At 40.3% G+C, this 22,250-nt stretch overlaps 2 protein-coding genes across 2 annotated transcripts; one reads left to right on the top strand and one right to left on the bottom strand.

The window, feature by feature from the left end:
- The first annotated feature begins 523 nt into the window (after window positions 1-523).
- LOC122662450 (beta-ureidopropionase) lies at window positions 524-3,381 on the top strand. The gene is made up of 6 exons (XM_043858082.1): window positions 524-705; window positions 1,165-1,272; window positions 1,890-2,078; window positions 2,173-2,400; window positions 2,498-2,722; window positions 2,885-3,381. Exons 1-6 carry the CDS (start codon window positions 568-570, stop codon window positions 3,269-3,271), a joined length of 1,275 nt encoding a protein of 424 aa, XP_043714017.1. The 5' UTR covers window positions 524-567; the 3' UTR covers window positions 3,272-3,381.
- A 7,843-nt stretch (window positions 3,382-11,224) lies between these two features.
- On the bottom strand, window positions 11,225-14,591 carry LOC122660760 (probable beta-1,4-xylosyltransferase IRX14H). The gene is made up of 3 exons (XM_043855998.1): window positions 13,768-14,591; window positions 13,136-13,684; window positions 11,225-11,519 (listed from the first exon to the last, which is right to left on the bottom strand). The coding sequence occupies exons 1-3, from the start codon at window positions 14,559-14,561 to the stop codon at window positions 11,366-11,368; spliced, it is 1,497 nt and encodes a 498-aa protein (XP_043711933.1). The 5' UTR covers window positions 14,562-14,591; the 3' UTR covers window positions 11,225-11,365.
- Window positions 14,592-22,250: the final 7,659 nt, after the last annotated feature.

Genomic DNA, 22,250 nt, shown 5'->3' on the forward strand with positions numbered 1-22,250 from the left:
TCGATTCTCATTAAACTCAATTCTATGCATATTGATGAGTCTGGTGATCTGGTCACTCACGTCAGGAGAACTGATTCTGACCGAGTTCAGTGGATTCTCAGCCTATTTCGAATTAATTTTGTAATGATTCGACTCACCACTCCTCCGGATGAGTCGGACGTCTCATAATCGTGTTGGTAGGCAACGAGTTCGGAAACGCCAAAATAGAGCTACCATGACTCATGCGAACGATGCGAACGATGCGAACGATGCGATGCGTTGGAAAGTTATCTGCTCCATTTTCCAAGTGTCTATAATAGAGGTGGACCCAGTCGGATCGGGCAGGGTTAGGATAGTCATTCCGTCCCCAATTTGAGGAACTAGTGGAAATAGACCTGCCCGTAAAATGAAGCAGATAATGATCCAATGCGTTGCACCTTTCCCAGGGATTAGAAATCTTTGCTGACAGGGATTTTGATCTCGATCTACTTCCTCCGCGATCGGCAGTACCTGTAACAATATATATATTATCTGGAATCAATCTTATAAAAAAATCTTCACAGATTCTGGAGTGAAGGAATAGGAGACATGGATAGAGAAGAAGCAGTTGGAACTCAAAATGGAGAAGTGAAAGAGGAGAAGAAGATCGTCAAGGACGGCTCCATCTGTGGCTTTGACTCTCTCCATCGTCTCTTAAGTTCCTCCCTTGAACCCCACGTCTTCCAGGTATCCTCGTATTGCATGAATTGATTCTTCAATAGATTAACAAGCTACAGAGAGTGAGAAGAGTGACAAAGTGTATTCTTTTTCCGCTTTTTAAATCTATACAGTAATAAGTTTGATGAGTTTGAATTGGATTATTCTGTTCTCCCTTCCCTTTTTCCTATTCAGGAATTAGGGTTTTATTTTTGGTGGGTTTGATTCTATGCTTTTGAATGTTCTTAGTAGTTCGATTTCAGTATTAATTGGAACATTTTTGTAATAAATACGATTCCTTTTTTACTTAGTTCATGTAAAAGATCAAATGAATCTTTCTCTTGACGACCACCTTTTATGTTTTAATAGCATAATTGAGGTCGGTCATGTTGATTTCATTCGAGAATTTTAGAAAATCTGTCCCTAGATTCTATTCCGAAAATTCGAATCTATCGTGTGTTGATAATCTTTTGGTGAATTATTGTGCAGGAAGTCAGCCGCGTGCTTTTAGGTCTCAACTGTGGCAGAGCTCTTGAGTCTCTTACTCTTCCAGATCCTGTTGTTTCTCTTTCTTCAAAACATGATTTCGATTTGCAGGTAGATCATTGGGCTAATTTTCTCTACAGCACTTCAACTGTTCCAATATTATAACCGCCCCACACCCCAAAAAAAAAAAGCTTATAAGGTTCTCTGGGTTGATATTCCTGTTCTTGAGTTTATGGGTGCACAGATGGCTGGAAGTTGAACTTGATCAGTCTCTATTATATGCTAAACGGAATTATGCTCTGACTTTCTGAAAGACCTGAAATGATAGAATCATCTGGTTCTTGTGTCTTTGGGATCTAGATTCTCCTTAGGATGTATAGGATGATTATGCCAATTCATTTCAGGTGCAGTTTCCTGCATCAAGACAATAGATATTAGCTTCCTGTTAGGGAACTTCATGTTTGCCAACTTGCTAGTTAATTTCCACGAGTTCTGAACTAATTCTTTAAATACAATTAAAGAGAAGCATGACCTGAAAGTTCTGAGGATTAAGAAAAACAAGTACAGGGTAGCATGTGGGATCCTTCTTGCATAAGATGGGAATATCTCTGTTGGCTATACTAATTTTTTGTGATTGTATCTTTATCATGTTCTGCAACTTTTGAGGTCTTCATTTCCTTTTCTCTAGCAGTATATTGATCTCCATGTTCATCTTTGTGTCCTATCAGGCTTTTAGCTTTGGTGCTGACAAAGAGTCATTGCGAGAACCTCGAATAGTTCGTGTTGGAATTATTCAGAATTCCGCAGCTCTTCCAACAACTGCGACCTTTTTGGACCAAAAGAGTGCCATTTTGCAGAAACTGAAGCCAATCATTGATGCTGCAGGTGCTTCTGGGGTTAATATATTATGCCTGCAAGTAAGTTGGCAAAAAAGAAAAAAAAAAAATGATTTCATGGATGGATTTCCCAATCAAATTTGAAACAATTTAACTTTTATTTGTTGGATTGCAGGAAGCCTGGACAATGCCGTTTGCATTTTGTACTAGAGAGAAGAGGTGGTGTGAGTTCGCAGAGCCCATTGATGGGGAATCAACCCAATTTCTTCAGGATTTTGCACGAAAATATAACATGGTCATTATCAGTCCAATTCTTGAGAGGGATATCAACCATGGGGAGACCATCTGGAATACTGCTGTTATAATTGGAAATCATGGTAACATAATTGGCAAGCATCGAAAGGTAAATATGCTATCACTATTTTTCTACTTTTGACCTAGAGCATATTACTCTTTTAACTGTTTTATGTGTAACATGTAATGACACTGATTCCTATCAGAATCATATACCTAGAGTTGGGGATTTCAATGAGAGCACATATTACATGGAAGGGAACACTGGCCATCCTGTGTTTGAAACAGCGTTCGGGAAGATTGCTGTTAACATCTGTTATGGAAGGCACCATCCTTTGAATTGGTTGGCATTTGGTTTGAACGGTGCCGAGATTGTCTTTAATCCCTCTGCTACTGTAGGAGAACTCAGTGAACCAATGTGGCCTATTGAGGTTTGTATATTCTTTCCAAACTGCTATTTTGTATTTCAGGCCAATTTAGGTTGAACCTTTGATTGTGCTTACCATGAGGAAACCCTGTTATTTGGATAGCATAGTTATTTGCAAGAGATGGTTGTTAATTTAAAGTTACTTGTCACTGATGTGGTTTTTCAGGCTCGTAATGCTGCAATAGCAAACAGTTACTTTGTGGCATCTATTAATCGCGTTGGAACTGAGACCTTCCCCAATCCATTCACCTCGGGTGATGGGAAGCCTCAACATTCAGATTTCGGACATTTCTATGGATCAAGCCATTTTTCAGCTCCAGATGCTTCTTGCACACCATCTCTATCGCGTTACAGGGATGGGTTGATGATATCAGACATGGACCTCAATCTCTGTAGGCAGCTGAAAGACAAGTGGGGATTTCGAATGACTGGTCGGTATGACATGTATGCAAAGATGCTATCTCGGTATGTGAAGCATGACTTTGAGCCCCAAGTAATTGTTGATCCCCTGTTCAAGAAGAACCCTTCTAATGATGCAGGTAGAAAAAAATAAGATTGATATCTGAAACTGTAAGATGATTGGAAAGATATCCATTGTCAATGGAAACCCTTTGTCAAGCTGAAGGTAGAAAATAAGATAGGATATCTGTAAACTGTAAGATGAATTTGAAATGTGTCCTCAGGTCAATGGAAGAGTAAGATCTTATTAAACTACAGAGGCAACCAAAAGTAACCTGGAAATTTTCCAACTAGTTAGTTAGAGATATTGACTTGTGGAAACCTTTACACCATGCAAGAGAGGCTGGCGTGCACGTAAAGAAATGAAGTCCCACAAGTTGCGTAGACGATCTGGTGCTCCACCGTGGCATTAGTCTTCATGGGAAGAGGATCATTAAAATCAAGGGAAAATGATGTTCACATTTTGAGGTGTTAAACGGTCGGTTCGGCTCGATCTTTTATCAGGCTGAATCGGTTTGAGTCTAGGAATTGAATGAGTCCAAAACCAAACTGTTAAGGAGTTCTGGTTTTTGGTCGTTTTGATCTGATACAGATTCAGTTAATTTTGGTTTTCCGATATCGGATTTAATACTGGTTTAGATTGGTTTACTTTTGAACTTGAACCACAATGAAATCCTACCTTCATAACTTGTAGAGAGGATAATTTTCTTTGATAAAGATGGGTAATTTAGAAATATTAGTGCAAACTTAATCAAATTTCAAATGAGCAGGCAAACAGAATTAAATTAAATAAAGTGTAGTAGAGTGTTTATAGAGAAATTATAAGTACAAAAGAAGCCAAACCCCCATCAAGCTGGACCAGTAAATATCATCAAGACCATATTATCACAGTAAGCCCTTTGATCAACCATGGGAAAAGATGATGACTAGTCTAAATCGTTCGTTCAGTTGAAATCTAGTTATTTACTATTCAATAATCCTATACACAGCGAATTGAAGCAAATCATGACCATAGTACACCATTACACGAGTAAACCATTTGTATGGGCTAATCTATAGCCAATGTTTCCCTTTGACACCTCAAAACCAATTTTCAATAAAAAAAGAGACTATGGAGAGAATAACTTGGAGTGGAGTAGAGAAATTGCTTGACATTTTTTTCAAACCTTAAGAAGATAAATTTAATATATTTTATAACTGAACAGGATCTCTTACAACTGTTGGCTTACAGTTATCCCGAGTTGGGAGACATAACTCGTTAAACCTTAAGAAGATAAGTTTATATATTTTATAACTAAATAGGGATATATAGAGAGAGTAACTTGGAGTAGTGAAATTGCCAGACATTTTTGTCAAACCTTAAGAAGATAAGTTTATATATTGGGCGGAAGTTTTCTCTGCAGCAGCACAGGCTGCGCCCAGACACATAGACTGCCCATTCAAGGGGATAGGATGGTTATTTCGCTCATCCTTATGTGTCTGGGTGCAGCCTACGCTATTGAACAAAGAACATTTGGCCTTTTTTTATAACTGAACATGATCTCTGACAACTGTTGGACTACCATTCTCCCGAGTTGGGAGAGACTGCTTGTTATTAAAGGGAGAAATAGCTGTCATCTTTTAGGATTCATATCCTCTACTGCCAAAAAGAGACCTGCCATCGTCCTGCCCAAGATCGGTGAGAGTGACATGTGGCCTTATCCCGATCCAACGGTCAAGTTTCAAATTAATTCAAAAGTGAGGAGAATATGGTTTGTTCTCATATCAAACCCAAGTCGACCAGCCACAATAGACCAAAACCGACTAGTCGGCTTGGGTTTCAAAACAAAAAATAACCTAGGTTCCTTTGAACCCCGAGCAATGTAACCGTGAAAACAAACATCGCCTTCTTCCTCTCCTCTTCTTCATCTTCTCACCTCTCCTCACCTCACCTCTGCAACCTCTTTGAGTGGGTATCACGACCTCTACATGGTCTGCCTATGCCCACTCTAGACTCGTTGTGGTCGTGACTCAGAAAGAGGTTGCAAACGAGAGGTTGCAAAGGTGAGGAGAGGTGAGGAGATGAAGAAGAGGAGAGGAAGAAGACATCGTTTGCTTTCACGGTTCCATCACTCGAGGTTCAAGGGAAGATAGGTTTTTTTTTTGTTTTGAAACCAAAACGATCGGCCGTTTTTTGGTCTATTGTGAACTATCCATATGAGAACAAACCAGATTCTTTTTACTTTTGAATTAATTTGAAACTTGACCGTTGGATTGGGATAAAACCACTGACTTGGGCAGGACCTAGACAGGACGATGACATGTCTCTTTTTGGCAGTAGAAGATCTGAATCCCATCTTTCAACGAGTACAAGTACAAAGGCTATCAATGATTATGACTATTATTAAACTGGATTTTTTATCGGTTTTATTCAATTCAATTTTCGGTCCTAATATCAGTCGTTGCAGTCCCATTTAACAAAAATGATCCGATAAGGATCAATTTGGTTCAGTACGAGTTTTTTTAGTCGGTTTGACCGGTTTGGGCTATGTTCTGACACCCTCATACACTTTTCTGGTTGTACACACCTTCTTAGTCTCTTTAACATTCTCTTCTCCGTGCAGAGCCAAAAGAGGTGATACTAGCAGCAGAGAGGGCCTGTGCGGAGTCTCTGGAGGCAAGAAGGTTGCGCCCTCTGTAGCCCCAACGACAAGGCCACCGGCATGTCAAGTCTAGTCACCGCCACCATCTGGATACTCTAAACTCAATTGTAATGCCTCTCTTCATAAAGAGAGGAACCAAAGTGGGGTGGGGTATCATATAAGAGATCACCGGGGCAGTCGGGAAGATGCCAAATTGTAGTTTCTGATCCACTACAGTTCACTGATGTGTTGGTAGGGGAAGCAATGGCCATGATGCATGGTATGTTGGAGGCAATTTCGGAAGGGGCAATGAAACTCAGTAAAGAGTGATAGCCAAGATGTGATCATGGCACTACTGCATCCAGAGAGGCACTCAGCGTTAATCTTTCACCCAATTATTGATGATATTAGGCATCTTATATCTCATTTTGATGATTGTCAGTTTCAGTATATTTCAAGGGTTGCTAATATTGTAGCAGACACCCTTGTCAGGAGGGCCCAATCCATTCCGGATAGGATTGTTTGGCCCCATTCCGATCCTGTCTATCAACTCCACTTGTGGTAGACGACAGGAGTGTCATTTCTCAATAGAGAGCTCTTTACCCCAAAAAAAACAAAACCATTCTCTTCTCCGTGACCATATGGACCTTATATGTATATGAATCGTCATGCCATCTCTCCAGTGTGCCAGTTAGCTTGACATGAGAGACGCCAATATACATCAGCAGCATACCAGCAAGTCAATCTACCAACTCCCCTCCCCCTCCCCACACACCCCTCCAAAGAGAACGCCACAGGTCGTGCAATGCATGCCACCACTGCGCCCAGACACAGGCGCAGACTGCTGCACTCCTAGTCATTTCCATCTTTCCAGGATAGTGCGATGCAGTTGTCATTACGCATGCCCCTGTCTGGGGGCAGAGGCGGCGTGCACAGCGCAACCGGATGGTGTTCTTTCTCCCAATAATAAATACTAATAAAGACAAGCTTGCATGTATGAAGACTGTGTGTAAACAGAGAACTACTCAACATCCCTTACCATGAAACCTCTGCAGGCTCATTCTCATTCGAAGATCTTATTCTCAGAGTGTTATGCTAACACCAAATGGTGATTTCTATCTCTACCCATTCAACCCCCATCCTCTAGCCTTTCCCTTTGCCCCCCTCCTTCAGTAATGTTACAAACTAAGAACCTACAATCCCATGTTGTAACACTACTAGAAAAGAAGCTTTACAAAGTAGCCGATAGTCAAAACTTTAATAAACTGTAATATTTGAGCATCTCTCACCTATTTGCTGATGCCAAGCTTGGGAAGCCAAAAACCCAGCTGATCAGAGACACATTTTGAGCTTGTTGATCCATATGAGCAGAACTTCTTAACTGCATTTTCCACCCCAAGATATTGATAAACATCCTCTTCAAAAACTGGATCAATACTTCTCAACTCATTAAGAGTCAACTTTGAAAGCTGGCAATTTTTCGCAACACATAATGCAACTGACCTTCCAACTATATCATGTGCAGTCCTAAATGGTATTCCCTGCATGACAGAGAAGAAAATGGAAAATTCAATAGCTATCTTCATAGAATATTTTATTTTTTGGAGACAGGAGGGGTATCCAACTTTAGGCCGACTAAATCCCCCCTGGGTTCGTACATGACCCCCGCGCCACACACGAACCGAGAGCTTCTGGGCCCTAGTGAGCCTCAGGTGGGTGGCCCCAAGAAATTATGCAGCAACAAAGGTTTGATCACAAGACCTCGCTTCCTGAGACTATCTTCATAGAATTAGAAATAAGAAACAGGAAAGACATACATAATTAGGATTTAGTTATAGAAATTTAGAATATAGGTGCTCAGTCTAGTTGATATTAAAGGTAAGGGAAGGCAAATGAAACTAAAACAACAATCAAATGGAAACGTATCAATTCTTTTTTTTTGGTTGAATGGAAACGTATCAATTCACTACTAACAATGTTGTGTAACTAAAATCAAAATTAAAAAAACTTACTAAATATAGTAATTAAACATTACTTCACTTATCAAACCTACTTAACAATTTAATTCTCGTATTAAGGTAGTTACACAATCATGATTACAAAAGTTTTCATTTTTCGTACCCATTCCACTCCCTTACTTTTCCTTATTTAAGCGGACAGAGCGTTGAGGAAAATTATTAAATATCGCAACTGCAAGAGAAAAATTATATGAATGTCCTGGGACTTGCATGTTTTGGAAAGACAATTGCCAAACCACCTAAATGGGACCATCAAAGGATCTTGATGTTTGGTATTAGTCTTAACTCTTAAGCTGAGGGCATCAAATGGAGCAAGCTAGACCAAATATCTGATCCAACCAGTATTCAGTTTTACCAGGTTGTGCCTTAAAATTAGATAACCTTTGAGTATTATGTTTAGCATTATTAAAATCTATGGCCCCATTAATCTTATTTCGATTTAGAACTGGTCCATCTCTTCAGTAGTCTGTCAATGAAATACCCAATGCATACATAAAAGGAAGGGTGGGTGGGAGGGAAGTGGGGGGAGGGGGAGAATGGATTTGGGTTTGATCCAGATCTGGACATGGGTGTATGTTAATCCACTCCAAGTTCAACCAACTTTGTGCCCTGGCTCTCTCTGTGGATTAGTGCCCCTTCCCCCCTCCCTCCCTCCCATCAAAGAAAGAAACAAAAAGAACCTTCCAAGTCCTGCAGCACCATATGGAAACCAACTGTGGGATCCCATTAGGAGTGACCAGATGGGGGAAAATTGCTGTTCTCTGCCTCTATTTGATCATACTAAAAAAAAAAAAAAAAATTGAATGTTATGATCCCATTTATCTCACATCGGTTGTATGAGACACTTAATGTGGGTTGATAAGTTCTTGGGTTCCCTCACCTTGTAAGCCGGTTTATGAGGTTGAATTCTTCCAAGCTCGTATTAGTGGTATTAGAACTAACACCACGTCTCTCAAGTGCAATCGTGCGGCTCGGGTGGTGACATCGGTATGACAGTATTTGGCCGGGACTAATAACTAGTGCAAAGCCAGCCCGTGTGGGCGCCGGGCCTACGAAATATGGTGGAATGTTACGATCCCATTTATCCCACATCGATTGTATGAGTTCTTGGGTTCCCTCACCTTGTAAGTTGGTTTATGGGGTTGAGTTCTTCCAAGCTCGTATCAGCCGTAGACATGGCAGCCTGCTCTCATACCACTGAGCAAGAAAGTGTCTGATTTTGTTAAGTTTGGTTTAATTTACTTTACCTATTGTAATTGCAATTATCATTAAAGTCTGGTTTGATTTACTTTATCCAATGTAATTGAGACTGCATAATAGCCCAGGCAATGTGTTTGGGCAGGAGTAGGGTAGTCATTTCCGCCCCTTCTATAAGAGAAATTTGGGGAAATGGACCTGCCCAGGAAATGGAGCATAGATAATGGTCCGGAACTCCAACATCAGACTCGTAGGATCAGAAACGTGAAGCATCCAAGCCATCTGAGAGGAAAATGCCAAGTAGCTATTCTAATTAACCTAACCTAAGGGTGGCAATTGGTACGGTTTCGGTTTGATATAGAAGATAGATAGTAGATACCGAACTCGTACTTTAGTGAGAACATTAATGTATTTTCACTATCAGTACCAAACCGATTTGGTACGGTTTCGGTATAGATACGGTTTCTTATTCGGCATGGATAAGCTTTCTTATTTGGTATAGGGTGTGCTTATGACCAAATAGTTGTCCCATTGGGCTTGACTACAAAATATCCATGAGACATCCAATTAAATTATTAAGTATCGTTTACTATTTCTTATTAGATTAACATTCACTTGTCGGTACTATTCCTTATTAAATTAACATTCGAATTTAAAATATATGAAGAAAAACAAAAACAAAAAACTATAAGAGGTAATGTAATTCGGTACGGTTCAGTTCGGTTCGTACCGAACTGTAACACCCTTGATACTGAAACTGTATCATACCGTATAAGATTCATTTTTTTAAATACCAAAATCATACCGATCCTTCTTCAGTTCAGTTCGGTACAGTTTTTAACGGTTAGTTTCGCTATCGGTATTTGGTTTTGATTCCAAATTGATACCCTTAACCTAACTATTTTTTTCTTCTTTTTTTTCATTGTAAAATTGATATTTTACAGATTTTATTGTGTATTTTTTTTTTCTTTTTCTCCCTAATAATTTAAAATTTTTGGGAAAATTATTCTGATGGAGTCCAGACTTAGGTTGGACAAATGCAAGAGGCATGCTACATTTTCCTATCAAGACCTGGATTTGTCTGGACCTTTGCGTCCCCTAATATTCTTCATTGCATTTGAAAAGAAACACACCAAAAAAAAAAAAAAAAAAAGTACATGAAAAGAAGGGGGAGGCTTTTATGCACGGCCGCGTGAGAGGGGTGGGGTCACAATGTCACGATGCGTCAAATAAGGGGATTTGTCATTTCGACCCCTTCTTGTAAGAGGGGGCACAGGACCGTGCACAGCTGAATCAATCCGACCTTTATAAAAGTAGTTACAGAGAAAATGCAGAGCAAGAAAAAAAGTGTATTACTGATAGTTAACTGTAGGAAAACACATTCTGCTATTTTTATCATCCGAGAATGCTAAATCGACCTAGAATGTGTTCCAAGAAGCATACCAAACACAGCTTTAAATCTTAATTTCTCTTGCAATCAACAAGCTTTGTCGGACCAGCTTACCCCATATGTTGTATTAGAAACCAACTGGATCATTTAGATTTTGATTAGTTTTACCAGCCCACACAGCTAGTCTGCTAATGGAATCAGAAAGAGCAGCCAATTCCCAGTTTGGTCAGGCTCAAACACTCAACAAACCTTAAAAATAAATTTTTTTTATTGATTGGGGGATGGTTTAGAGGGAATAGAACCAAACCAGCCCAACCAGTTAACCAGTAATTTAGGAAAGCAAATCACTTGCAAGGCGAACCCTTGCATAAGAATTATCCTAACATGCTCACTGCAATCTGTATGTTTCCAACATTTAGTTTTGATTCCCCCTTGCAGAATGAGTTTTGTACAGATTAAAGTAAGATTACAGCAACATTCTGTAAGAACATTTTTATTACATTTGGTATCAATTCTAAAAAGAATTCGGCACTGAACAGAAATAAAGATTTCCTATTTCAGAGTTCTGTAAAAAATTTCCAAGCATATTGACTCAAAGTAAAACCTTTTTTATTTATTTATTACATTTGGTATCATTTCTAAAAAGAATTCCAAGCATAATGACACAGTTTCTGTGGATCAGGGGATGCAGTAGATGTTGGTCAACCCACTTCTTTCGAAAGGCCAGAATATCAACACAATCAAATGAAAGGAAAGAACAGTCGAACTAGATGAAACCAGAAGTGACACATCAACTGGCCGACTATAAGAAATGCTCAACACCACCTGCTCTATAGATTGTTGTGAAGCAGAAGAGCTGTGGTCTCAACCTCAGGTAACAGAGTTCTCTAGGATGTTCCTACTAAGCAGGCTTCACTTCTTTCAGTATGCCTATGGGAAACCTGTGATCTCCTAGATTCATGCTACCTCTTACGGAGGCCTTCTTCTGACTTGGAGACTCGATCATTTTTATCAGTACGTTTCACCATGTTCTCTTGGGTGTCGCCAACAGGCGCATCTGGCCAAGGTGTATGCTTTGCAGGCACAGTAATCTCCAAAGGAGAATCAATTACCCATCTATGAGAAGTATGAACTACTGTCAGATGAAATGAAAAATGACTAAAGGAGCAATAATATATAGTGGGAAAGAGCAGTAGTAAACATGATATACAACACTATAGGTGACTACATTCAGTTGACTGTACATGCTGCAGTAACAGTGGCTAAAGTTCTAGGTAATGGAAAAGATGATGTGAGAAGTTAGAACACCAATTGAACTGCCTTCCTAGTAGTCATTAGGGTGCAACTTGGGCATGCTCTACCCAACCTTAACTGGCCCAAACTAATGTAGAGTTAAATTGGTTGGCTTTTCCATTCCTGAGGTTCAGTTAGATAGTGGTAAGGCACCATGGTTAAAGAAGTGATGTCTTAGGTTCAACTCTCATAGAGTATCATCAATAAAAATTTCTCAAGAAAATGTCACTACTTATCTATGTAAAATTACGTCGAACTTCACTCAACCAGAGTCTAACACAACTTGAGTAGGGTTCTGGCATGGACAGAGAATCTCGGGTTGGAGTTCAGGTTTAGTTGGGTTAGGGTGGAGTTCTGTGGCTCTTTGGCTTGAGTATCCTTTTCTTTTCAATTAGTAATGCTTTTCAGCTTGATTTGCTCCTCCACCCAGCAATAACAACAATGTTTATAACAAAACCATTAGGTTAGGATACTGTATTATGGTAAGTTTTCTTCTTAATAAGGTATATTATAATTTCATCCTCATCTGCATCTACTCATATCCCCTTATGGAATTAGATCCCTTCCCAAGATATTGAATTTTCATTTGAAAATTCCTCATAAATATGTATGATAATGTTATCACTATCTAAAAATATTTAATGGTCAACCATTACATTTCTTAATGAAACCCATATCAACGGTTTTCTTCATAGTGAAAAACATTTTTAGATTAAAATTTATCAGAAACACCTTGGCAACAATGCTTTTTGTTTTTTTTAATGTTTTTCTCTCTTCCAAATTGCTTGTGTACCAGTTGCAAGTTATATCGTTAAAATTAATTGCTGGATTTGTATAGGTGATACAATGGATTCGCCATAGGAGGCAAACTCATAAATCTCTAGAACATCATGATACAAATCAATAATTCTCCAGACAAGTAGTTCCAGCATTGTAGTAATTTGAGGAGTTATTTACCAATCAATTACAACTAAAAGCATAGGATGCCATCACATAATATATATCAAAAGAAAGGACCGATCAAGGTTCTATGTATGGCTTCTGATAGCTCAAAGGGACCAACATATATAGTTTCTTGTCTCCCTGCTACAAGTGACTATTGGTCTAATGACTTCAAACTAACTGCCATTCTTTGATGTTGGAAAACTCTAAACTCCATCGCCACTCCACCCCTCAAAAAAATAAAATCCGTGTTTGAAATGCTCGTTTATTGACAATAAAGGCAGACTCTGATTTTTTATAAAATGGAGCCACAAAAATTCAAGAAGATTGAAAAATAAGATCAATCTAGCTTCATGTATGTGACAGGCGCATAAAAAATCAACAAAACAAAGAGTCAAAAGACTTGACAAGTCATTCATTGATGGTAAAAACATCATCCAATTTAAAGGAACATAAAGGGGTTAGGATCAATAAGACAATAGAGAGTCTAGTCTTACCCAGGAGGGAACTTGCCATCCGCACGAGCTTCAACCCGAAGCCACCACAGCAGAACTTTGCGCCCACAAGAACCCAGAGGCTCCACAACAGAAGGATCCTTCAAAAGGGACAGAGGACTCTCAAGGTCACCTCCATCTCTTTCCAGTGTATCAAGATCCTTAACCCAATCTGGCTTACCTTCTGCTTCCTTCCAGACCAACCTGGAATTCATAACAAACCCAGCCCACTCTAACTTTCTAGGCAGCACTGTTGCGCTGTCACCAACATTAGTTGCGCTCTTCTCACCATAAGGTAGGGGATTGAATGTGTGCCAACCAACCAAATTTCCAGATGAATCACAAGCAGGGCCTTGAACAGGCAAAGGAGAGTTCTCATCATTCTGATTCTGAGTCAAAGAAGCATCTGGGTTCCCGGAATGAGCAAGAATTCCAACCGAAACAGCACCAATCCATTTTACAGATTGGATCTCATCAAATAATTCCTTACTATGCATATTACTATCATCACCAAACAAAACAATTCCATCCAAATTCTGCTCCCTGACGACTCTGTTTACGGAAACACCCATGAAATCAAATTTAAATTCTCAAAAAAGCTTACAAATGAAAAGGGCTAAGAACAGAGAATTCACCTCAAGGCACGAAGCCGCATTTGAGCTTCCATTCGATTGCGATCCTCCCAGGAAATTGGCATCTGTTGATCGAAGCCGATGTGAATTGTTCGACAACCAGACTTGGCGAGAAGAGAAGCTGTCTCAGTAGTAGGTCCTCCGGCTTCAACGACGATCCAGGTGAGATTATAGGGAGCCAGCATCAGAGAATGCATTAGGCCTGTGAGATGAAGGGTTTGGAAGGTGCGGACGTATGTGGGGGTGATAACAATCAAGGGTCTTGGGTTCTTGATCCCATATTGAAGCCTCTGTCCGCTCTGAACTCTCTCCAATATACGATGAGCTTTCATGACCTCAACGGGATCCGGGTGAGGCCAGGGACGGATTAAAATCCCATGACGACCTACAATGATATGGCTGCCGGTGTTAATATTGTTGGTCTCATTGAACGCAGTTTCTGGATTCTGAAGCGTAGGTGTTGATGTTGAAGGTGAGGTTTGTGAGGTGAGGGTCTCGGCGACATTTGTTATGGTGGGGGTGAAGGTCGTAAGGAGCGGAAGCGCAGTTGTGTTATAGAGTTGGTCAGTTATGGATGAGATATTATTGTTGGTGGGAGAGAAGAGAAGGAAGATGATGAGACGAGAGAATCTGAAACCCATTACGAGACTGAATAGACAGAAGAGGCCATGGAGGACTAACCAGAAGAGAGCCCCAGGTGATTTGAAAGCGCTATCGACTCCAGAGTCTAGAAGACCACTTGCTCTGAAGTTGTTCCGACGGTTGTTCCAGTTCTGTTGCATCACCCAGAGCTTCATTTTTTTTCCCTGTTCACTGATCACCTCTCTGTCTCTGTCTCTGTCTCTGCTCTGTCTCTCTCTCTCTCTCTCAATGGGTTCCTCTACAAAGTTAAAAACAGAGAGAGATGTAGAGACTGAGGAGGGAATGAGAGAGGGAGAGGAAGTTGGAGAAATGAAATCTAAGGGTGAGGGTGAAGGTGAAGCTATTGGGGTGACAATTGGGAGGGGGAAGTTGAGGTGTCTTTAGTCATGAGTTGGAGTAACGAGAGACACCATTACCTGATGAGTGAAAGCGATGTTCGGTAGGAGTTCGGTGGTGGGGCAATTATCCGGTGACTGATTCTTCTCTCTCTCTCTCTCTTCTATTTTCAAATTGGAATAGGGGAATTTATTTCAAATTTTTACCAGAGATTTCTATAGGTTTTACGAATGAAACTGAAGATGATGTCTTCCTCCATAGTGGTAGACACAGAGAGAGAGAGAGAGAGAGAGAGAGAGAGAGAGCGGTGGAGATCGGTGGCGGCGGCTACTGGTGCCGGAATTCCGAGACAGAAAAATCTTTGCTTCCGAAGCATACGCGGCCACGCTTTTCATTGAGAATATCCATGCTCTGCTGGGTTCTATTGAATATTTTTTGTATTTCTAAATTGGGATTTTAAACGTGTTTTACCAAATTTAGCCCCAATTGACTCACTAGAGACTGGATTTCACCTGAGGACAAAACCGTCCAAAAATGGAATTATAACTCTAGTTTGGTTTTTTTTTAAAAATTCCACCAGGACCACCAATTATGGGATGACGTCGCCGTTAAAAAAGTCTCCGGTAGTTCGGGACCGCCGCCGATATATCAATTTCCGGCGAATAGTGTGTCGGTTAATGCGGTGAGCTGTCACATTCACACAGCTCATGAATAGTTTGAGTGTGAAGAGATGCGACAGCCCACCAGTTAAGTATTTTTATTTTTTATGTTTTTTGTTTGAGTAAATCACCGGATAAGTTCTTGGGGTGGCAAACGTTTTTTTTTTTGGTAAATGGGGTGGCAAACGATTGCAAATAAGTTTTTTTTTTGTAAAATGCAAGTAAGGATTTTAAATATGGAAATTATACTTATATAGATTAGAGAGTAGACAATCCTTGTCTCTCTTCTTTTTTTTTTTCTTTTCTTTTTTTTTAATTCGGGAATTAAATTTGTATTTTAGTAAAGGCTTCCTTGTGTTGACCTCTCACATTTTTGTCACGAGCTAAGCATGCATTCTTCAATCCTACATAATTTTATGGGAAAAAGTTCTTTGAACAGGTGAGGTCGGATGGAATCTCTCATTCCTCACATCCCCGTCTTATTGGTAAGATCTCTTCCTCTCAACATCTCACTCGTTGAATCCATTTATTATTGTAATCTCATTCTCTCAATCCCCATTTTATTGATGAGATCTCCTTCTTTGCATCTCACTTAGGCCTGCAATAGGGTCAGGTTGGGCTGGGTTTTTTAAAATTCCAACTCAACCCTGAGTTCCCTTAGTTGGGTTCAAGCCCAACTTGGTCTTGATTCGGGGCCAGAAAAGGTTGTGTTGACCGTAAGTGGCCCTGACCATGAGGAGGGGGAAGGGATCTGTAGGGGGGTTGGGCCAGGTTGGAGAGAAGAAAACAAAGAAAGAAGGAAAGAAGAAAAAAGAAGAATAAGAAAGAAAGAACATTAGGAAGAAGCAGAAGACAAGGTCGCTCTAGGCTGAGCTCAGCCTGAGGCCTCAACCCTCATTCGGTCCAACCCTGACCCACCCTCAGGGCCAAGGTATCTTAGCCCAAGCTTTGTTCGGGCTCAGGGCAGGTCAGTATGGGTTTGGGCCGTCGGGGCCAAACTTGCACCCCATTTCACTCGTTCAATCCCCTCTCGCTCTCTCTCTCTCTCTCTCTCCACTGGAACCCGTTGTCGTTGGATTCCCCTTCTCTCTCTTGCTTTCTCACAAACTTTCTCCCCCGTTGTCTCCCTCTCTCCATCTCTGTTTGGCACACTCTCACACTCTCTTTCCCCCCCCCCCTCCCTCTTTTTGCGTCCCAACTCCCCCTCTCTGTATCTTAGCAAAGCAATATAGCTAAGAAAAAATGGTGTGTCCATTGTCTGTCGGGGATTGGATGGCTCTTGTTTCGCCGTTGGTAGGGCCCTTCCTCCATCTCCGGTACAGATGCCACCACAATCATCTTAGGTTGGGGGTGGAGAAAGGGAGAGGGTGAACAAAGGAGGGAGCATGGGAAGAGGGTGGGTGCAAGTAGAGCCCTCATTTTGGACCAAACTAAGCAAAGAGTGGGAGGGGGGGGGGGAGGGGGGAGTGCAACAGAGGGGAAGAATCAACGATGGTGGATTGCAGTAGGAAGTGGGGGAGAGAGAGCGGGCAATGATAAAGAGAATGGGGTAGGAGCATTGGGTGGATTGAATAGCTGAGATACAAAGAGGAGGATCCAACAGTCAATAAGGTGTGTGGGGGGGGGGGGGATGGGAGATTCCATCCCACCACACCAGTTCAGAGAAACTTTTCTCATATTTTGTAGGAGAAAGTTTTCCTCCACCACACGGTGAAGGTTCAGCCGCCATCCTAGGATTCACAAACTTGATAGGGTTTTAGTATGTTCTCCAAAATACCCTCATGCATTTGAAACCCCACGGTGAGTGGCCATGGTTAAGTTTAATTAAGGAAACCTCTGTCCTATTTTGTATATAAATCTTTTGGGGCGTTGTTCTCTGTGCCGCAGCGTAGCCTACGCCAAGGCACATGAGGGTGGGAGCAATGACCACCCTGCCCCCTGAGTGGCAGGCCCATGTGCTTGGACGCAGCCTCCGTTGCGGCACAAAAAACATTCTCCCAAATTTTTTTTATTTAGTTGCAATTACATTTTTACTCAAAATAAATTTAAAAAACATGGGAGCCAAAAGTGTTGCAAAAACAGGATGGTCCCTGCAACCTTTAGCATTGTTGTCGATATTACTCAACATCCTCTATTTTCTTTGCGTGGTAAACAAGGTTTTTAAAACCTGGAACTAGACATAGGATACGAAATTTCTCCGAAACCTAGAAAATAGAATAAAAAAGAAGAAATAAATCAAAGATTAAAACAAATATTTGATTTTATTTTAAAATGTTTTATTCAAAAGGTTTAGCCATAAGTTTCATGGACAAAGTTTTCTTTCACCCACAGAGGATGGTTCACCCACCATCCTAGGATTCACAAACCCCTCCTTGGAGTTTAGTATGTTCCAAAATATTATCCTGATATATCCATTCTTGCCGTCTCTCGTTCCTCGGTGAATAAGGATCCCATTCACCGTGGGTGGAAGGATACTTGTTCCTAAGTTTCATTGTTTTTCATTATTTTACTGATTGAAAAAAGGGGAAGAAGCTCATCAGTGAAGATCAAAGATCATTCATGGTCAATTCAAAAAACAAAAAAGTTTTAGGTATTAACATTAATCAAAACGAGGTCGGCCGATACCATATATTCCATACCAATTCTTTAAACCATGTTGGGAAGATTAGCTCCAACGTTGCTTGAAAAGGATTCTGCCCAGTCGTGGCGGGAGTTGGAGCGGCCCCACCTGTGAAATGACCACCCCACCCCTATTTTTGCTGTCGTTTAGCGAGGCTAGACGCTCCAACTCCCGTCATGGCTGAACCACCTGTAAAATGGCCACCCCACCCCTATTTTTGCTATCGTTTAACGGGGCTAGACACTCCAGCTCCCGCCATGGCTGAATAGGAGCCAGGTCCAACGTTTGCTTGGCTCATTTCACAATTCTTTCAAACAGCCAAGCTATTCATGGAAACCATATAACTTGTTTAATTCTATAAATCCATTGTTGAAGAATCCTTGCTTTTTTTCGTTTTTTCACTTGCTTTAACATTTTCTTTTTGTTTACTCATCGATACAATAGCCTGTTTAGTTGTCCATGTACCAATTCTCTTAGAACCCATGATCAAACAATTCATTATTATTTATTTTCTCCACATGCTGCAAGTTTCTTTTGTTAACTTAAGTAATTTTCTAGAAAATTCAAATTCAATTTTTGTTTTTTATTTATTTTAATCTTTTTACCTTAGATAATAAATGATGGTTGGTCCATTTATAGTGAAGGTGATTTGAAGCTTGAACAAACCACAAACTAAGACAAAAAAAAACTCCTAAATGCTACTAGAAAAAACTTGCAATCCCTAGTTACAATAATGCAAAATTAATATTATTTCAAATTAGATGGAATCTGGCGTGGGTAAAAACTAGTCCCAGAGGTGACTGAGATAGTCTCACATCGCTGAGTGAAAGAAAGACCGTGTTCCATGTAAGGATTGGAGTCTTCACTCTCTTATGAAGTCTTTTAAAACCGTGAGGGGGGACATTAAGCTAGTTTTGGCAGCCAGTTCAAAGCGAACAATATCATGAGGCGTATTCCATGACCTGAACAGAATCTATCTAATAAAAGGTCATGATGCAGCATTAGAAACGTGGTAAGTTATAGATGTTCTAGTCCTATAGAATACTTCAAGTCATGTGTTCAAATATGTTGTAATTAATTTTATCTGTTGGCTTCAACTTCCATTTTAATAATTCTAGTCTTCCAAACTTGCTAAATTAAAAAAATTACCAATTCCAATAAAAAATAAAATATTATGATAGTTTATTTCTAAGGGATTTTAATTCCTACAAAAAAAATATACTTTATTAGATTTTATAATTAAATAATAACAATAAAAACAAATAAATTGAAATAATAATTATCATTACCAGTAATTTTATATAGATGAATTTATATAGATTCCTTTATACACTTCTCACATAATAAACAGTGGATTCCACATTGACACTCTCTCCTATTTTGATCATGTGGATCCGTGTTGAGCAGCATTCCTGTTCACAACTTTTCAATCTATCTTTGGCCGGTTCGTGCTATTGGAATCATGGAAAGGTGGACCCGCAATTTTATTTGGACTGGGGAGGCGGAAACATAAAAAGCTATCACTGTTAAATGGGATTGCATGTGCAAGCCCAAAGCGAAGGGAGGTATAGGCATTCGACGCCTTCGCGACCTAAATTTAGCTTTAATTTCAAAGCTAGCTTGGGCAATCAAGGTGGATAAAACCCCCTTCGCTGATTTCTTAAGATGCAGATTTATGAGAAAAGATGGAGGGTTGAAAAAATCTGTTGGATCCTCCTCTATTCTCCCTGGACTTAGAAAAGTGTGGCATTTTGTGCAAAATGCAGAGAGATGGGTGATTGGGAATGGCAACACTGCCAATTTCTGGTATGATAAATGGATTGGAAGTGATAGTGTTGAAAATCTCCTACTTCCTTATCGCATTCCAAACAATCTATTGGCAACAGTGGCAGACTTTAGAGAAGATGGAGATTGGTCACTTCCAACGGTCCAAAACCCCCAACTTCAGCAGATTTTTGATAAAATTGTGGAGAGTGTCATCTCTTGTACCAACAGAGATGATAAGCGGTTCTGGGCTCACACAAGTACTGGGTTTTTTTCGGTAAAATCTGCTTGGGAAGCCACTAGAGTAAAGGCAGCCAAACCGAGCTGGGTTTTGGAGGTTTGGGATCGAGATCTCCTCCCTAGAACATCCATTTTTGGCTGGCGATTAGTGCATGATGCTCTCCCAACTGATCACAATGTGAGGCGTAAAACTGTTCCTGTAGTTTCTCGATGCGACCTCTGTTTTGCAGCTTGTGATTCCAGCCAGCATCTCTTCTTGGAGTGCTCTTTTTCTATCCATGTTTGGAGGGAGATTATGTATGGTTTCAACCAAGCATGGAGAGGATTCCCTACAATTGAAAGACTTTTCTCATGGTGGCGCAGGAAGATCAAGGTGGTTCCTCTACCTCGAGCATGGCGAGTTCTTCTTGTTGTTGGCTGCAAGTATTTATGGTGGGAACGAAACAGAAGACGATATGAAAACCAACAGAGAACACCATCTCAAGTGGTCAAATTATGTCTGGTTGAAATGGTGGAATGCACAAGGGCCAAAGGAGCGGTAATTCACTCAGTCCAAGAGCTCATATTGGCACGGACTCTCAAGGTTGCGACAGCAACAGCCCCTCTCAAGATCATTAGGGAAGTAAAATGGAAACACCCCCTCTTAAACTGGTGGAAACTGAATATTGATGGGTCCTCTTTAGGTAACCCGGGATCAATTGGGGCAGGAGGCATTTTTAGAGACCACCTTGGAATAGTCAAGAAATGCTTTGCGGTTTACCTCGGGACAGGCACAAATTTCAGAGCTGAGATGGGCGCTTTCCTCACTGGCATCAAGATAGCTAGCACTTTGAAACCGGAAAAACTGTGGATTGAAAGCGACTCTCAAGCTGCAGTGGCGGCAATACTTTCAGAGAATTTACCATGGAATCTTTTGCAAGAATGGTGGACAGCTAAGTCTTTCCTAGACTCTATTCAATGGCGGGTCACACACTGCTACAGGGAGGCAAACTCAGCAGCGGACGCCCTCGCCAACTTGGCAGCAAAGAGGAAAACAACATGTTATTGGAACTCTACTCCAAGCTTCATTGCTAACACTGTTGGCAGGGATGCTCTTGGGCAACCTAACTATAGATTTCAGTAATGTGTTGAGTCATTAGTATGCCAGGATCTTTTGAATCGCTGGTTTTTCTCCCCTTTGGCTGGTTAAAGGCTATTAGCTGTACTATTTATGTTTCATATTAATACAAATTGCTGACCATTAGCAAAAAAAATATAGATGATACCATTCCCAACCTCTCATTGGAACTTATGCAATCCTTGTAGGAAACTCTCTCCCTTAAATAAAATTAGCATTTAAATTATTAGCTATTACAATTTTTAGGATTTTGTTATATGTAACCAAGGCTGGCTACTTTGAGCCTATAACAATCTTCTTTGTCCCAAAGGAGGTAGAAAGATATTACATAATTAAGAAATTATATGCTATCAATACCTTATTTGATCCACACCAAATGGTTACAATTCATATTGAAAATATTCCGCATTTTTATCTATAATTATTTATTGAAAGTGTCTGATTGATACTTTTATTGGTGTATTTAGAACTTGACAACTACAACAAACTCAACCTTATCCCAACTTAATGGGGTCGGCTACAAGGATCCAAACAAAACAAAGTAGGGAAAACCAAGGTCTAAACATAAAAATGGGAGGGGGGGATGAAGAGATGGAAAAAGAGGGATGAGAATTGAGATGAGAAATGGAAAATGAAAAAGACAAAGAAAAATGAAAGATGGGAATAAGAAGAAAGAGGCTAAGCTCAGCAAGTCAGGAGAATCTCAGTTAAATGGGTTCTGCCACATGGATCTTTGCCTTCCAATAAACTTTATTAGAGGTCATACTTGGTACAAAACCTAAACTATGAATATCTTTCCTCACAACTTCTCCTATGGTCATTTTAGGTCTTTCCCTAGCTCTTTTAGCTCATTCAATCATGATCATAACAGTCTTCCTTACTACTACGTCCTTAGACCTTCGTTGATCATGACCATACCACCTCAAACGACTCTCTCGGAGCATGTCATTGATCAGGGCGACTCCCTAGTTAACTCTAATACGTTCATTCCGTACTTTATCTTTCCTATTTTTTTTACACATCCATTTTTACATCCTCATCTCTGCCCCCATACATCATAGTCGATTGTACAACAGCCCTATAGAACTCTGCTTATTTATTTAGAACT

Source organism: Telopea speciosissima, chromosome 5 (genome assembly GCF_018873765.1).
Source record: "Telopea speciosissima isolate NSW1024214 ecotype Mountain lineage chromosome 5, Tspe_v1, whole genome shotgun sequence".
Classification (NCBI taxonomy): domain Eukaryota; kingdom Viridiplantae; phylum Streptophyta; class Magnoliopsida; order Proteales; family Proteaceae; genus Telopea; species Telopea speciosissima.

Bases quoted from the DNA above. Each gene is read 5' to 3' on its own strand.
- LOC122662450 (XM_043858082.1), top strand. From the start codon at position 568: ATGGATAGAGAAGAAGCAGTTGGAACTCAAAATGGAGAAGTGAAAGAG. The intron at 2,079-2,172 runs GTAAGTTGGCAA...GTTGGATTGCAG, and splicing joins TTAATATATTATGCCTGCAA to GAAGCCTGGACAATGCCGTT. The intron at 2,401-2,497 runs GTAAATATGCTA...GATTCCTATCAG, and splicing joins TAATTGGCAAGCATCGAAAG to AATCATATACCTAGAGTTGG.
- LOC122660760 (XM_043855998.1), bottom strand. From the start codon at position 14,561: ATGAAGCTCTGGGTGATGCAACAGAACTGGAACAACCGTCGGAACAAC. The intron at 13,685-13,767 runs GTGAATTCTCTG...TTCCGTAAACAG, and splicing joins ATGCGGCTTCGTGCCTTGAG to AGTCGTCAGGGAGCAGAATT. The intron at 11,520-13,135 runs GTAAGACTAGAC...TACTTCTCATAG, and splicing joins GATGGCAAGTTCCCTCCTGG to ATGGGTAATTGATTCTCCTT.